Source organism: Aplosporella prunicola (assembly GCF_010093885.1).
Source record: "Aplosporella prunicola CBS 121167 unplaced genomic scaffold K452scaffold_30, whole genome shotgun sequence".
NCBI classification, from domain to species: Eukaryota; Fungi; Ascomycota; class Dothideomycetes; order Botryosphaeriales; family Aplosporellaceae; genus Aplosporella; species Aplosporella prunicola.
The window spans coordinates 97,645-113,964 of NW_022983558.1; the positions used below are offsets into that span (position 1 = coordinate 97,645).

At 48.4% G+C, this 16,320-nt stretch overlaps 4 protein-coding genes across 4 annotated transcripts, besides 1 other annotated feature; 1 reads left to right on the top strand and 3 right to left on the bottom strand.

Annotated features, from left to right (window-relative positions):
• Positions 1-2,323: 2,323 nt before the first annotated feature.
• Positions 2,324-4,816, bottom strand: K452DRAFT_321803 (uncharacterized protein). Its single transcript, XM_033544433.1, has 3 exons — positions 4,530-4,816; positions 4,347-4,480; positions 2,324-4,295 (listed from the first exon to the last, which is right to left on the bottom strand). Exons 1-3 carry the CDS (start codon positions 4,797-4,799, stop codon positions 2,696-2,698), a joined length of 2,004 nt encoding a protein of 667 aa, XP_033393094.1. The 5' UTR covers positions 4,800-4,816; the 3' UTR covers positions 2,324-2,695.
• Positions 4,817-5,282: 466 nt separating this feature from the next.
• Positions 5,283-5,537: a sequence feature (Protein overlapping with rRNA (K452DRAFT_235871, KAF2137378.1) was converted to a misc_feature.).
• A 1,531-nt stretch (positions 5,538-7,068) lies between these two features.
• Positions 7,069-8,015, bottom strand: K452DRAFT_361918 (uncharacterized protein; the record flags this gene model as incomplete). The annotated part of the gene is made up of 1 exon (XM_033546459.1): positions 7,069-8,015. The coding sequence occupies exon 1, from the start codon at positions 7,933-7,935 to the stop codon at positions 7,069-7,071; it is 867 nt and encodes a 288-aa protein (XP_033393095.1). The 5' UTR covers positions 7,936-8,015.
• Positions 8,016-9,651: 1,636 nt separating this feature from the next.
• K452DRAFT_329262 (uncharacterized protein) lies at positions 9,652-10,617 on the bottom strand (the record flags this gene model as incomplete). The annotated part of the gene is made up of 1 exon (XM_033545043.1): positions 9,652-10,617. One exon carries the CDS (start codon positions 10,615-10,617, stop codon positions 9,652-9,654), a length of 966 nt encoding a protein of 321 aa, XP_033393096.1.
• A 2,229-nt stretch (positions 10,618-12,846) lies between these two features.
• On the top strand, positions 12,847-14,151 carry K452DRAFT_341121 (uncharacterized protein; the record flags this gene model as incomplete). Its single annotated transcript, XM_033545359.1, has 2 exons — positions 12,847-13,516; positions 13,561-14,151. 2 exons carry the CDS (start codon positions 12,847-12,849, stop codon positions 14,121-14,123), a joined length of 1,233 nt encoding a protein of 410 aa, XP_033393097.1. The 3' UTR covers positions 14,124-14,151.
• Positions 14,152-16,320: the final 2,169 nt, after the last annotated feature.

Sequence of the window (16,320 nt, forward strand, 5' to 3'; positions counted from 1 at the left end):
TAGGACGATTATATTATAGTCGGATTTAGTAATATAAGTTTTAGCGAGGACGTATTTAGTAGATACGTAATTAAGGTGCGTTATCTACTCGTAATGGTTGAAAGCTAGAGTTATTTAGATAAGGTCTAGAGAGACCTGAAAGAATAGAGCTAAGGATATTTCCTCGTGATTACTAGTAGTTCGGGAGATTTGTTGATAAGCCTTAGTTTTAGCGCAGATATCGTAGTAGATAGGTAGGTTCTTACTACTTAGACTTATACTAGATACGGCGTTAGGTAAAGCTTAAATAGTATTCGAGCCTATATATACGAAGATAGAGTACTACTACTCCGCAGGGAGGTTGCGGGTAGTTAAGGTAGTAGTAATTAGAGCCGAGGTAGTATTAGTAGAATAGCATTCCGCGAAGAAATGTCCCTCTGCGAAGGTGAGGTTATAGATAATACTATTATCCCTCTTATTATAGAGGTATATTCGTCTAGTGTCTATGTGGATATCTTTCTCGTTTACCTTGCTAATTGAGATAAGGTTGCCTATAAAGGAAGGGATATATACTACCTCCCTTAAAATAATAGGCTTACGCTTATTGTTCCTGCTTGCCTCTATAGTAATAGTACCGAATAATTCTACCGGAACGACGCTGTTCCCGCTAAGAATGAAATCCTCTAGGCCTGCACTACGTATTTTGGTGAAACGCTTACTTATAAATCTATTATAGACGTAATAGGTAGTACCCGTGTCCGTAATCTATAAGAGGTTAAGAGTAGTAGGTCGCGTTAGTCCTTAGGCTGTAAAAGATATTGCGATAACAGCAGCTATAAAGGAGGTTGCTGTTCCGCTATCGTCCTTATCTTTTTCGCCCGTTAAGGTTTCTTACGATCTATACTTGTTTATACTCTTCGATCTAGCGATAGCCCTTTCTATATTATCCTTTGTTGTTGGATTGCTGAGCGCCTTCTAGACTTACTTCTAAACTTTCTTATTTGGTTTCTAACCGGTAGGGCGAGCTTTAGTATTTAGGTAGTAATACTAAGTATACTAGTAGTTGTAGCCGCATAGGCAAGGTGGTAGTTTATTAGACTGCTATTATCCCTTTAATAAGACGGCGAAGGTAGACCGAGTTATCTTAGGATCAGTAACCGCTCGTAGCTGCTGTATATATCTACGATACTTAGAGATAAGGTCTATTACATCCTTATTATAGGGAGACCCTTCGTTAATAAGCCTTTAATAGATTAGAGCCGCGTACTGCGAGTCATACTAGAGGAGAGGTCTAAGGAATAACCTAAGGCCTTGTTTACTACTAACGTTAGGTAGGTCGACTGCTCGAGCTTTAAGGATAGTCTCTTCCTATTAGGCAAGCTATCTATCGACATTCTAATTAGTTGGCGGCTTCTCCAGTTGCCTTAACTAGTTTAGTAGAAGGTCTTGTTATGTATCGCGTAAGGGCTGTAGCCGAGCCTATAGTACACGTAGTTAATTATACGGGTGCGCATCCGCTAGGTTCCGTAGCAGTAGCTGTAGAGAGAAGCTAATCGAATCCTCGATAAGCGAAGAGATATCGTTAATATCCTTAACATTACGATTATACTCTTTCCTATCCTCCTTATAGAAGTCGTATTCTAGCTTCTTAGCTAAAAGCTCAGCTGCAGAGCTGTCGTTTTCCGGGGCTAATAGCCTCGGTAGCTTCTTTAGTTATTCAGGAAGAGTCGGTTAGGTTAGATCGATAAACTTAAAGACGTTGGCCTTCTTTGCCCGTGATTAGATAATAAAGTACCATTCCTCCCACTCGTATAAGGATTTAAGGACGATAATTAGCTTAGAGGAAGCTATCGTAATTATATAGCGTTGTCGGACCGACTTAGTATTTTATACGACCGTGCCAGCGAGTCGGTACGGTACTTCTACGGTAACTTAAGAATATCAGCGCTAGCCGAATTCGTGTATTTGATGCAAAGAGTACTCAGCTTGATAATTAATAATAATGCTGATGGATAATAGCAAAGTGTTGCTTATTGGATAGTGTGTGACTGGAAACGTGTCCTCAATAGCGAGGAGTGCAGACGACGCTTGGATGCCTCAAGACGTCAGTATTGTTTTGTAGATATGCGCTTAGATAGCAGAAGGCATCAAACGCATTTCCGGGCTCATAACTGTTGCAATGAATGGGGTTTTAATTGATAGTAATGAGTGACATGATCTTGTTAGGAGCCCGGTAGGCGGAGTCCTCTTATACCCTGTGCTAAATGACTAAGCCACAGAAAAAGCAATATAAACTGCGTACACTTCAACAGAGGCTGAAGAGTAGATATGATGTTATAGAGATAGGCTTACAGCAGGGCTTCTTGGACAACGGATACTAAGTCCTTGTATGATAGTTGGAAATTTGAGTGCACATTACTTCCATTCCGCCTCGGATTTTGAACAACCTTGCACTTGTGTCTGCGATACTTAAAATAAGTGACCTTTGGGAAGAGAAAAAATTAGCGCCGGGGGAGGGAGCAACAGTAGCAGCTGTAAAACGCCGTGGTTAGTATATTTTGAAAGTCGGGGAGCTGAAAGGAAAGTTTAGCATTTGCCCTCTTGCATTGAAATGTCAATCCTTCGGGGCTCTAAAAAGGCATCATTACTTGTTATAGCCACCGAGCTGCTATAGGTAAGCACAGCATTTACTATTTCGTAGCACATAAACCATAAGTCACAGAGAACCAGACACTTTACCCGCTCCCCCAAACCTAACCACATCCCTGACCACCCTCTCCGCCATCCTCGCAATCGACCCTCGCCCCTGCCACAGCGGGAAAACGCCAACGCAAGCAGCACTGCAGCCTAGCCAGACAAAGCCCACAACAACCCAGCCGGTAAAGAAGCGCTTGCTGAAGACATACCCAGAGCCGTACAGCGGCATCGGCCAGAGAACCAAAAACGCCAGTGCCATGGCCACCGTGGTCCACTTTGCGATAGCCGACGCGCGCAGCAGTAACCGTTGCTCGTCGTCATCATCAGCGGCGGTGGCGATAGCAGCAGCAGCAGCGTCTGCATCCGCAGTGATGGCAGCCAGTTTCTTTTCCGGATCGGAGTCGCTCGCGTCGGTGTCGTCATCGGCTTTGCGGATGCCGCAGCGCATCGACGCCCAGTCGTAGTCGTCCGGCCCGAGCAGGAAGGTGAGGACAGGGACGTAGACAGCAGGCGACAGCAGGGCAGCCACGTTACCGGCGAGCATTGGGTCGTTCGCGCCAGTGCTCTCAACTGTAAGACTACCGTACTGCGCCTTCGCTGTCACGAGCCAGGCGACCAGGCTGGTTGCCAGGCCGAGCAGCGGAGACAGGGTCGCGGCGGCACGGTTCTGCTTGCGCCAGAGGAGGGTGAGCGAGGCGGGGAGGACGGCCGAGGAGACGATGACACCCATGAGAAGGTAGAGGTAGCCCATGGAGATGCCGGCGTAGTAGAGGCCGGTGGAGAAAGCTGCCATGGCGAGGCCGAAAGCGATGACGGAGCTGTGGGCGGCGAAGATGAGGGCGCGGCCGGTGGCGAGTGGGTTGATGTAGGTCTGGTAGATGTCGTAAGTCGAGATGCCGGACACGGCGATCAGCTCGGCGGAGGTGGCGGAGGTGACGGCCATGAAGATGAGGATGAGGGTGGCAATGGCGCCGCCTGAGCCGAGGATGGCGACGGCGGCGTAAGGGAGCACGAGGCCGGCGGTGACATCGTCGGAAGCCATGCGAGATGGGTAGGTGGGGAAGGACGGGAAAGACTCGGTTGCGAGAGCTGCAAGGCCCATTGTTGTGGAGCAGAGCCAGGGGATGGCGAACCAAGAGAGGCCGCCCATGATATAGCCTGGTAGAGCTGATACCGGGTGGGCGGCGATGGCTTTGTTGTAGTAGCCGTTGTCACAGAAGACGGTGCCGAAGTTGCCGACGATGTTGATGACGAAGAAGATGATTCCATCCTTGGAACGCATGGTCAGATAGCTGCCATTGGCGTTTCCTTCGACTGGATGGGCAGCAGAAGCTTCGATGAGGAGGTCGTAGACACGGCTTGGAGAGCCGAGAACGTCACCGGTAGCGTAAGCGGAAAAGGCGAAGAGGAATATGATGACGAGGATGACGACCGTGTGTACATAATCAGTAAGGAAAGTGGCTTTTATACCACCGAACAAGGTGTATAGGATGACTCCCAAGGGCAGCAAAAAACAGCCGGCTACGGGGTGCATTCCCGTCAAGCTGAAAACCACGGCGGAACCGCCAGTAAGGAGCATAGCGGTGACGAGGATGTTGGTCATAAGGCCAAAGATAATGCTGAGAGATTAAATTAACAGTGATTTGTAACATCAAGGGCTAGATGCGTACTATACGGCATGTGTTTTTGGTCCATAGCGAGCTCGGATGACTTCGAGAAAGGTATGGGCATTCGGAGCCCGACGTTTGAGCTCGATGGCAAGGGTTGAGAAAAGAAGGATCTGGACAGCGGCACCGGATGCGTACTAGAAAGCGTCAACAAGGGATTCCCTTTGATAAGGAAATGGGAATTACCCAGAAGGGACCAGAGACACCATAGCGGTATGCAACTCCCGAGGACTGCAGTAGCGTGGCAGCCCATGTCCACGAGGAGACAACGGCGGATGACACAAGACCAGACTTGACAGTGCGCCCGGCAGTGCTGAACATCTCACTAGTCTGTTCCTCACCTTGATATTTCTTGAGAATCCATGTGGTGAGAATCATTCCCAGCGAGAAGAGAAAACCGAGACCGACGACGATGCCATAGCCATAGGCCTGGCTCAATGGAGGAGCAACATCCATGTTTGCGACGAGTGATTATTCCAGAGGAACGAGAGAGACACGCACCTGAGGGCTTTATCTCACATAACATGATGGCAGCTGCGATAGCGGATTCCTCAGGCATCAACATTGGCTTCTGAATGATTGCCGACGGCGTGAGGATCGGTAATGAGGTGAGATTAAGCTATCTTAACACTAACGATAAGCCGGGATACACAGCCCGACGGCGTGCGGGGTGATGAAGGTGAGAATGTTTCGAGCGACCTCGTTATCAATGCGATAAGACGGCGTGGACAGGACGTAATTAGAAAAGCGGGACACACCCCAGCAGCCTCCTGCGCCAACTTCGTCTACACAGCGGGCAGTGGTAATTGGCAACGACAACCTGAACCAATTTGCAACGGGCTCGCTAGACATTGGAGCGTTGTGAAGCACCACTCAAGCCATATCGACGTCGGCCTCCAAGCAGTTTCCGCATCTCAAAGGCGTTCGTACCTTCTGGCGTCACAATAAGCTTGTGTCGTAAGCGCACCAAGCAGAATTATTTAGCACATACGACCATAGGTCATAGAGAACTAGGCATCCCGTCCGCTTTGCCAAATATAAGCTGTGAACCGGCTGATTAGTAGTTAGGTGGGTGACCACTAGCGAATCCCAGCTGTTGTATGTTTTGTTTTTTGCTTTCCTGAAGACCAGTCGTAGTGTTGCATCGAAAGGCGCGAACAAGGCGGGGACAGGTGAAGTTTTTGCTTGGTCCATTGACCGTGGAGCGCCAACGATGTTCTCTTGTTGACGTTCTTTTTCCTTTTACCTCTACGCTTGTATATGATCTCGACATGCTCGGCACAAAACCGAAACGCTCTGTCGCAATTCTCTGCGGTCGACGGAAACAAGAGTGCAGCAGACCAAAAGACGGTAGCCATGGCAGTAGAAGTACCTACTAGCGGCAGACGGCGTTTCCGGGTGTGCGGCAAAACGTCTCGGTCCATCTTGCCGGCAATCGGCCAAGCAACGGCCACGATCGACGCCGCCGTCGACATTTGGCCGGTAGCGCACAGTTGCAAGCTTCGGTAGCGGTCCGTGCCGTTTCGGCGCCTCCAAGCAGCGCAGCCGTAGTCAGCCAAGGGCGTGTGCGAGCTCTTCATCTTCCATCACAGCCCGCTGTATCGGTTCCCAATGTTCTGCTCCATCATATATGTTATGTGTCCCCTCTTCTGCATCGGCGAATATGTTGCTGAAGGCGAGTGTGCGTGTTGAAGGCGGACGGTAAGGCTGGGGTAGAGGCGGTGCCGTAGAGGCGAGCAACGAGGTGGGAGGACAGACAATGAACGCCTTGACAACTAGACTTCAGTGAGAACTTTGACTGCGCATAAAGATGTATCGGAATTGCAATTTAAATTCTGGGCGTAAGTTGCAAAGCTTAAACAGCTCGAGTGATGACAGAGTGACGATGGCTTCACGTCTCTTGGACTTGAGCAGAAAGCATGGTGTTGTGATCGATGAAAGAATACTCGTAGTGAGTAAAGGCGAAGGTGAAAGATATGAAGGCAATATCGCAGTTCCACGCACGAGGCAGATTGAGTGGCGGGCTGGACGAAGGTTGAGCTTCTTCACGCGTTGCTGCCCGGCACGCGCCGGCAGAACATCGGCCATGACGTCACGCCTCCAGATCGCGCGGCGCGTCGTCTGACAACGACGCATCTGAACAGCACCATCAACCACGCCACGAAAGTTCATTTCAACCAGCAGCGACACTACCTCTGCCACCACCGTCAAGCGAATCTTGAGCACTACTTATCCTCCAACATCGAAGCTGAGGCCGAGCCTCTACCGTTACCGTCGCCGGTCTGATCCTGCACGCCGCACAACTCTCTGCCCCCTCGATGCCGCACTGCTACTTCTAGCCCTCCTAACACGGATGGGACGAGCGCCTTCGGTCGCACGTACAAATATGGCAATGCGACGAGCGCCGAGGCGATGAGTAATAGGAGCCAGCAACGACGTGCTTAGCGCGACATGACTATACTGGCTCGGAGGAGATATCGCGCACGGTAGACAGAATAAGTTTAATAATCGGCAAGGTGCCATGGCAGCGACTGCTTGCTGTTGTGGGCAATGTGCCGAGTCTACTGATCAGTCTGATAATCAGTCTGATAGTCAGTCTGATGATCAAGATAATAAGATAATAATCAGTGTCACCCAACGAAGTTAGCTGCATAAAACATGTTTGTACCAACTTTGAAAAATCTACGCTAGAAATCACCTGCTAACTGTCTACCTCCTTTGCAATTCACTCAAACTCCCACACTAGGTTAATCGATCCAAGCTGGGAAAGCTCTCGTCCTACTTGTTCCTCCTTCGCCTCTTGACATAAATGTTGGACCAGAGGCTCTCGACGTTCTTTGCATGAGCCATCGGGGTTGGTGTGCAAGATGTCTTTGCTAACGAGGCGCTCTAACCACCTCTCCCAAACGTCCTTTCGCGCTTGCTTGATGCCGTACATTGTCTCCAGCACAAGGCCGGGGAAAGCACAACCTTTTAAGATCGTGGACCGCTTGAAATTTTTGTCGACGGCGTTTGACTCCACCCACTGGTCGCAGATGATTTTTGGGACGCCACACCGGTAGCATACTAGTTCTCTCGCAAAGTAGATGGCCCGTTCTATTTCCAACACCTCTTTGTACGCATGGCACCCAAGGCGATCTGTACAACCACGAAGGCCGTGATGTGCTGGTCTTGATGCCACCCAACATACTGTGCACTTGTTTCTCCATCGTAGCAGCAGCTGCTGGACATTGTCGAGGCGATTGACAGCTTCACTTCTGTCATTCAAAAGTCGTAGCCTCATCATTTGTTCCAGGCTCTCCGTCTCTAGATCCTCCGATTCTTCACTCTCCCCGCCGAGATCCAATCTACCGTCTATCGTGTTGAGTCGCCTCGACACCGATGTCATGTCTTCCTTCTCGCGTTGAGCCAAGGGATACACCCGATCATCTTGACGACGTACTGCTCTTTCTTCTCCTGCTATGGCTCGCGGGCGGAGCTCAACACGATATCTGTAGTTAGTCAGTAACCGCCGATGTAAACAGTCCATGAGGAAGAGCGCGTAGAAAAATCCTGGAACAAAGCCACAGTCCGTTCGTCGTTGGCGGCTCATCCATACTTTGAGATCCACAACACTTTCGGTTCGGGTCCACGTTGCATCGGTGTGTTGAAGAGCGTCCACTAGGATACCACCCTCAAAAACCAGGAGTGCAGTAACAGCTCGCCGAGCCACTTCGATATTTAAACAACCCGGTTGCCCACGATGAGTTGGAAGACGTCCCTAATGTTTTGGCTAAAGGTAGTCGTAGAAGGGTAGACTGTATAGGTTACAGGGGTCTTGCTCGAGGTTATCCTCATGGTTTAGTACCTCGTCCAATCCAGATTCCTGCAGTTGCCGTAATAGCTTTCGTGCGCGCTCGGATTCGGGCCACAATTCGCATGTTTCTAGCATGTGGCCTTCTACCGCACCGTAATGCCGATAGGCGATGCACAGCTCACAGCCGACATCCTTCCAGAAGTCCAGGGCAAACTTTATCTCTTACCATTGGGACGATATACTGCCAAAGGGACCAGCACTTCTCTCAATCTCATCCTTTCACCCCTAGTATATTTCCCTAAAGTTTCCAATGACAGCGCGTTGTCGCGCTGGCTCCACGAATTTCATGTAGCTATCGCTACGGGGCGGGTGCGTGTACTAGATCCTCGGGTTCCTACCGGAAGCCTGCCCTTGGCGATGGTCAGGGCTTGTTGAAATTCTCTGTCGTTTGTTAGAAAAGCTTGACATGATGATTGCTTGTTGGTTTCAAACTCAGGGACCGCAGAAGGTGGGGAAGAGATGGAAAAGTCGTTCAGTGGGGAGTTGATGGAAAAAGTGTGCTCGGTGCGGATAAATCTATCGGAGTGCTGGAAAATTGACTGTTTGCGTCAATACTACGTAGGATTACTTTTCTGTACTCTAATATGCTCTTACGAAAGAATTTCTGAGGAAAGGCTTAGGTATCAGCCTGAGATCTACGGATACAAAAAGGATAGAAGAACCATTCGCTTGGTCAACAAAGGATACCGAACTCAAAAATTCGGCATCCGCACACCACATTTGGTAGTTACTCCTACGGAATCTTACAGGCCGGCTTTTCAGTAATGCCGCGCGGCGATGCATCACTGCTATGGCCGCAGCCCAATACTAACTGTTAGACTATCAGACCACATTTCTTCATGCATTATTCTTTATATTCACCTTGCTTTTTCGTTGTCTCAACACCCTGTTACTTTCTATAAGCGAGCACATGACTGCTCCACCTCTTCATGTATATAAAGCTCGCTGCCAGACACTCTTTCAAAATCAAGCCGCGTTCTCTCTTCACTCGCACGGTTTCAACCATTCAATCCAACACTAACCAAGGCATTGTCTTTGATCCCGTAGTAGGCTTTGAGGTAAAACCGTAAAGCAAGGGATTAAAACAAGAGGTTTGTGCGTCGCCTTGCCATATATAAAAGAAAGTGGGCAAAATCATGACGGAATCTGCTTTAGCCAAAAGTTGGTATCTCTTATAACTTGTGTCGTCACTGTTATGCCTGACTATGATGCAACTTAGAAGCCAGTAGACTACTATAAGAGATTTTTATGGGGGTTTTCCATTATAAAAGCCTTCTCCCAATCCTGAATTTGAATAGGGAACTGCGCTTCTATACGAGCCCATATTTTAGACAGCAAGCGACGTCCTAGTAACCGTTCGAGCAACAATGATTCAGTCCTCTGGAGCAAGGCCAATATCTCGAAAAACCAAAACATCAGAGCCATTAAAGTTCCAGCGTTATTTTCGTGAAATCATCCAGAAACGTCTTCGGAGCTTGACCGCGAGATTGGAATGATACAGGAATTTGGGGATGATGCGAGCTCTTCCAGTTCTGACTCGAAACAGGTTTCCAGCAACAAGTCGTCAATAGCAGAACTGATTCGTTTAAGATGCTCCGGCACCCAGATATCATAGACATTTTTTGTGAACCGATAGGCCGTCCAAGTATCACAAATTTTTGGATCTGCCAAGCTGTAGTCAACAATGAGCTTGCGGTAGAATTTGGTTTCTTGCCCCTGGATAACAGGATAGTGGCCGTATATGCTGACATGCTTGTGGTTGTGGGAGACCGAGAAAGCAAGTATTTCGTGGTCGATCTCACTCTCGCGCCCAGCGCGCCTGTAAAGCTCAACGAGAGCCGCAACGGCTACAGTCATGTTGTTCGCATTCTGGCGGTCAGCGTCCTCAAACGCTGTGTTTGCGCTTTTGACTTCGCACGTCAGAAACGGGAAGAACATGTTGTTGGTAACTCTGAAGGGAGATTCTTTCTGGAGCTGCAGTGCTTGGAATTGGCCTCTGGTAAAGGCTTGTCGCTTAAATCCGACAGAGCAGTCAGGCTGTGGACGCTTGGACACCACGGGAATGCAGTCGGACCAACGCTGGTCTGTTTTTCCAATGAGGTAGTCCGACCATGGAGCTTGGTATTGGGCTTCTTCCAAAGGCACAATATATTGGCCGATGGTTCGGATGATCCTATTTTCATTCCCGTATTGGAGATAACCCAGTGTGTGCCGGATACGGTCACCGTCACTGAGCACCGTATCATTAGGGATGCCTTGGGGTGATTGTAAGAGTTTTTGACACCATTCTTGGCTTTCCCTGCCAATGCCCTCTCGATCCTCGTACAAAGAGCTGCCGTATTCTTCAAGTTCATTTGCTAAGCTCAAATGCGTGTGTCGGGTAGGCTTCATTGCTTTCGCCTTACGGATAAATCGCATTCTCTTGGCATCTGGTATTGCGGACGAAGACGTATTACGCCACGAAGGCGTACGAACTACTCTTTCTCTCGTCCGAGACTTTGGATTTCCAGAGAAGTGGCGACGGTTGTATCGTCGGCGTTCGATAGGATTGTTCCCCATTATGTGTGTATCCGTTTGCTTTTCGCGTCCGGTATTGGAGGCAGGTGAAGTCCCCGATGTGTAGACAGTTGGCTCCAAAGATTACCGAACAATGTTGGGCTTTCGTTTACATTCGGCGACCCGCGACAACAGAAGTTGTTGCTATCTAAGCGTTTAACGTTAGTTTTTCGTCCTGACGCGTCAAGAATACAGATTTGGCCTACCAGTGAACAACCAGTAATATCTGCAAGGTGGTCGCTCACAAGGACGAACTCTTCTCAACAGTGGTTCTGTGACACTCGCGCGTTTTGTCTTCAGTATAGAGTGAAAGTAGGCGTAGAAGCTCAGGAAATAAATAAAAAAAGCTGCCCGTTACGCGTATGGGAGCATTGATGGTGTAGAAAGATACTGAGTGACAAGGTTCAGGATGAAGAGAGCCTTAAGTAGTTCATCAGAGGCACAATGGGCTATAGGACTCAACGACGCGTCTCATGGCGTGCACAAGCACTACACCACCAGCCTCAGAAAAGCTCGGACCATAATTCGCCGACCGCTACCGCTACCCACTCACGGGTTTCGTTCCGGGGGCACCGCGCACGCGCGGAGTCCCATCTCACGGTAGAAGATCTCCGATAGGGCTTAGTGTCTTTTATCGGGCGATTGTTGCGCAATAGTGGACCTTGGGCGGTTGAAAGTTGAGGCGCGCGCTTTGGCCTTCTGCACGACGCGACCGCGTTGCGTTGTGCGCTTGGTCGACCCGGCAACCAAATATTTTTGAGTCAATGATCGCAACAGTGAGTCTTCACAAGACGCAAGAGTCACCCGTGTTTGTGTTTGGAGTTATGTCGTACTTATCTATGACTTTAAAATGTAGAGCGGTGATTTTTGGATTAAAACGGCGAACAATTTAGGCCAAGTGAAGCTCGTTAAGCGCGTAGTTTTTAACGCGTTCTTTGCAACGTGATAAATGAGGCAGGCTAATGTAACCAGCATATTTATTTGCGACGACTTAATGAAAAGATACAAATGGTCCGTTCTCGCTAAAATAAAAAGAAAGTTTTTGTGAAGCTAGGCGCGAGGAATTGGACGCCGCTTATCCTCCTAAATTACTACTACTTATAGAGGTATATATGCTGCTATATAAAAGAATATGTTTTCTCTTTAAGATCCTTACTCCCTTGCAGTGGATAAACGTGTGGTATAAGGGGTAAGGCTGTAGTATAACAACTAACTGTAATAAGGCTGAAAAAACGAGAGTTATCGGAGTGATCCTGACTGACAGTTTTCATCATAGCTCTGCTTTGTTCGTCATGGAAAATCGGCAATATCCGCCAATGTCCCTAAACAACAAAAACCGCTTATTAGCTCCGGCTTTCCAACGCTTGAAGGCTATTCACTAACATGATAAGCGGAAGCCAACGCAGCAAATAGGTTGGGATATACCGGTCTTTCTCTTAACAATTTCTCAAGTTTCCATGTACTACTTCATGCCAATCGGCCGATGATAGCAGCTGTCGTTGGCAAGGTTTGCAGCAAATCACGCAATTTTGAACCGAGCACAGCTCCAATAACTAGTGTCCGGGCGCAGGTGGCTGCTGGACCAAACATCACGCGTAAACACACCACTTTTACGCGTCTGTTTGCTTTGCCACGGCGAACCCGTGACAGGAGCAGACAAGCCGTGACAAACCGAAAAGCCACCTCGGTAATCTTTACTACATCTACACTTGCTGCCTAGCAATTGACGGCCACCAGCGCTCCAGTGGCTGGGGAGGTTGAGCCACTGAGCCTTTCGGGCATTTGCAGCCAAACGGCGGACAAACGCGCTGACAAACGCAGGACCAAACGCGTGAACAAGATGGCCTCGCTAAGACCGACGTTTCAGTCAAATTTTGCCTGTCACGTATCCAATGAGACACAAGCATTAGTGTTTTTTGCTGGCCGTTGATCCGTGAGCTGTGTATCCAACCTCTCTCCTGATATGAGTACCTACTGACACCTCTCGGAAGGTGGACTTGATCCTCGTTCCACGGCCAGACGATCTCATTCAAACCACATTGCCCATACCTTTGTATTGTTGTTCATCCAACTGTGCCCGACCGGGGCATGATGGCGCCTCGCTGGACAAACGAAGAGATGGACAGACTTCTCGAACTTACCGATGTGGGTAAATCGCGAGAGGACATCGAAAACACAATGGAGAAAGAGGGCTACCCTCGTCGCGGATGGCAAGCAACTAAGACTAAAGTGGAGATGATGAGAAGAGAGGGGATAACACGTCAGAGCTTGCAAGCAAACAACGTACTGATCTCTTTAAAAAAATCGAATGAAGCCAGGCTGACGTATTTTTATTTAGGTTTCCCCAAGCCGTACAAACGAGGACGATGGGGTATCAGCCACCAGACTCTTGTGAATGCGACTAACAGGTTCCTTCGACTATCTCACCCCAGGGCCGGACAAATTGGTTCTCCGCACCTAGGCGATTCTACCACTCCAGCAGTGTCTCCTTCACACCAATCGAAAGTGAACGTTCCACAGACACAAAACAGCCCTGATGCGGCTACACCGGAGAAGGAACCACAGACGCAAGAAGATCATAGTGAGCCGGCTCCGCTCACAGAAGGAGCGGAAACACAGGATACTCATTGTGGCTCTACATCGGGAGTAGAGCCAGAACCACAATCACAAGATGCTCACGACGAGACTTCGATCTCAAATGGCTTGCAATGCAAGATGCTCATGACGAGTCTCCGATCCCAGACCCAGATGACTTGCAAGCGTAGGAGGCTCAGTGCAATGCCTTGGTTCCGACAAACTGGCCAGTTTATGACGGCGAACATGAGGCTCTGCCTCAGGAAGAAGAACAATTGGAAGACGATCATTCTGGTGTCTCAACTACGGAAGACGCTAATTCTGATGTCTCCGTTACTGAAGACAACGAGGCGGCATCGACTCCTCTACGGCCACAAAGAAATTACTTGGCTGCACACAACAATTGGAACAAGAAGCGAGTCAACCATCTTTGTGAACAGGAGGAACGACGCTCGAAAAGAGTCAAGGAATGGGATGGGACGCTTCTTGTAAACAAGGTCAACTTAAAGGAAACTAGATATCGGATTAGAGGGCTCGAACTAGAGCTAAATGAGTTTGATCAGAAAGAAAAACAGCTTAAGCAGGAACTACAAAACCTCGAACAGGATCGACAAACGGTTGGCCAAGAATTACGGGGCCTTGATCAGGCAGAAGATATGATTAATGAAGGGATAAAAGATTTGTCGGGTCGGATCGACGAAGAGAAAGCAATGGAAAAGAGGGAAAGGGCCGAGAAACAGATTTTGGAGGAGCAAATTGCAGTATATGAAAGGAACAAGGCGGCCTTCGAGTAGGCGATGGGGTCGAAGTTTCTTACGCGTGCTTCCGAACGACATGTTTTTCATTAAAATATTTTAGTATCTAGTGGGTAACATTAAAGTACTAGCATTATGGATAGGTCTCTTACCTCGCGAAGACATTGTTACCGAGAAATATGATTAAATCTTAAATAGAGAGCCAAAACACGACAAGAGCTGCTTGACCTGGAGGTCACTGCATCCTCTGGTTCTACTCTCTACGTCTTGTGAAGAACACAGAAGACAAGATCCTCTGGCATGTAATGTGCAGGGCGGCGGGTGAAGGTTATCCTGACTCCCTGAACCAATGGTTAGTCGCCCAACCATTTTTGTGGCTTTACAATTGAAGGGATAAGAGCTGGATACAAAGAATCTTGAATTACTGCCTATTGCTAGCGGTCCCTACTCCTCTCTTCTGCTCGTTTCTTATCTTCATTAGCCATGAGACGAACTACCATGTCGGCTTCTTGTATGGTTTTGGGGTGATTGCGGGCGCAGGAAACACCAGTGAGCTCGGATTAATGGTCCTCAAATCTTATGTGGTAATTTGCACACGTCACGCCGCAGGAGAACAACTGGCAAGGTACACGTTGTTCAATGTTCTAAATACTAGGCACCAAAATTATTCACTGCCGATCTGCCTAGTGAACCTCTGCTTCACAATTTGCAGGGGTTAACATGGGGTGCTCTCTTCGATGTTTCTTTGGTCCAATCCGTTCCCAGGTAGTAGAGAAGTGAGTTCCTCCTGTGCCGCTTTTTGGGGCCTTGGAGATATTTATAAAAGTGGCCTGAAACCACTTTGAAACACTAATACAATTTGAAACGTCACCTCGTCTTGATTGATCACACAGACTAGGGTCTGAAAATTTTCAGCAGGGTAGCCGTAAGACGGAGTATGTAATTCTCCGGGTTTGTTGTTGGTGGCGCGCGCAATAGACGCGCGCTTAATTGTACATGACATATCTTTATGCAACATGCAGCCTAGCAACGACAACGTCATAATTAGGCGCAGATCTAGAAGAACGTATTGCTGGTAAACAAACAATCGATGAAGCTCTTGTACCTGATTGGTGTAACCTTTGGTCACTTTATTCAGTGCAAACTCTCACTAATAATTATGTCGTCGAAACTAAATGATAGTTTGAATGTATAAAAGCTTGATAACATCATTGGGCTGTCTAAATATTACCTTTGTAATCTTCCAGCAAAGGTTTCTCAAGCGCTATGTTCGTCTAGAAATTTGAGTACGTGTAACTGCGAAGGCTATTTACATCTCACACTGAATCCCTTGAAGGTAAATTATGTAACTAAGTCGAAATGCCGCGAAACAAATCGACGATAACACCATTCGGAAGGCTTTGGCCCTTCGATAGGGGGTTGTGCACCGCTCTATACTACCAGCCTCTTGGGATTGGATCAGAAGACACTCTGCAAGAAGGCTCGGGCTTTTCTTTTTGCTGGTCAGCAGATACATTCACAAACGGGATGGTCAAATATTGACGAGAAGCACCAAGTAACATGCGAGCATGGCATCATTCCTCGCACTGGCCAGGTGGTGGCATTTCCCTCCTACTTGTAGGAGGGAAATGTTAATTCGACAAGGGTCTTTGCTCTTGGCACTGACCAGGTGTGGGCATTTCCCTCCTACTTGTAGGAGGGAAACGGTAAACCGACAGGGATCTTTGGCGGTGAAGCAGGTAGGCAACTCACAATACAGCGATCTACGAGCCAATCAACACCGCAAGCAAGGACCGCCAGCGAACACAATCGTAGAGATTTTCGCTGGCTGAAACGTCATTTTACGCTTCTCTGCAGGCGCTGATACTTTGGGATTCACGCTTAGGCCTTCTGCCCTTCGATGCGACCGTGTCGGGGTTTACCGAGCTCATGCTGGTACTTGGGTTGGTCCGCCAGGCAGCAACCCGCCAATCAAGCTCTCTGCATTGTCGATCACAACAATGAGTTTTTACGACGCTTTTGTGGCTGATCATAGACATGAGGATAACGAGACTGAGATTTCATACACGACAAAGTGTAAATATCTGTATTTCAGCACAGTTAGCGGACATTGAGAGTTTATCAATCCAAGATGGAGCTCTTCATGTAACGTTGGGTAAAAAACGGGCACTGGAGTTAAAACCGTAGTCCACTGTTCTATGCCAGCAACGTGAACGGACCTGCCTTGCCGGAGACC

What these genes read in the sequence shown, in the direction of transcription:
- K452DRAFT_321803 (XM_033544433.1), bottom strand. Translation starts at nt 4,799, where the DNA reads ATGGATGTTGCTCCTCCATTGAGCCAGGCCTATGGCTATGGCATCGTC. An exon ending in GTGTCTCTGGTCCCTTCTGG is followed by an intron (nt 4,481 to 4,529) that starts GTAATTCCCATT and finishes GACGCTTTCTAG; the next exon opens with TACGCATCCGGTGCCGCTGT. An exon ending in CCAAAAACACATGCCGTATA is followed by an intron (nt 4,296 to 4,346) that starts GTACGCATCTAG and finishes TTAATCTCTCAG; the next exon opens with CATTATCTTTGGCCTTATGA.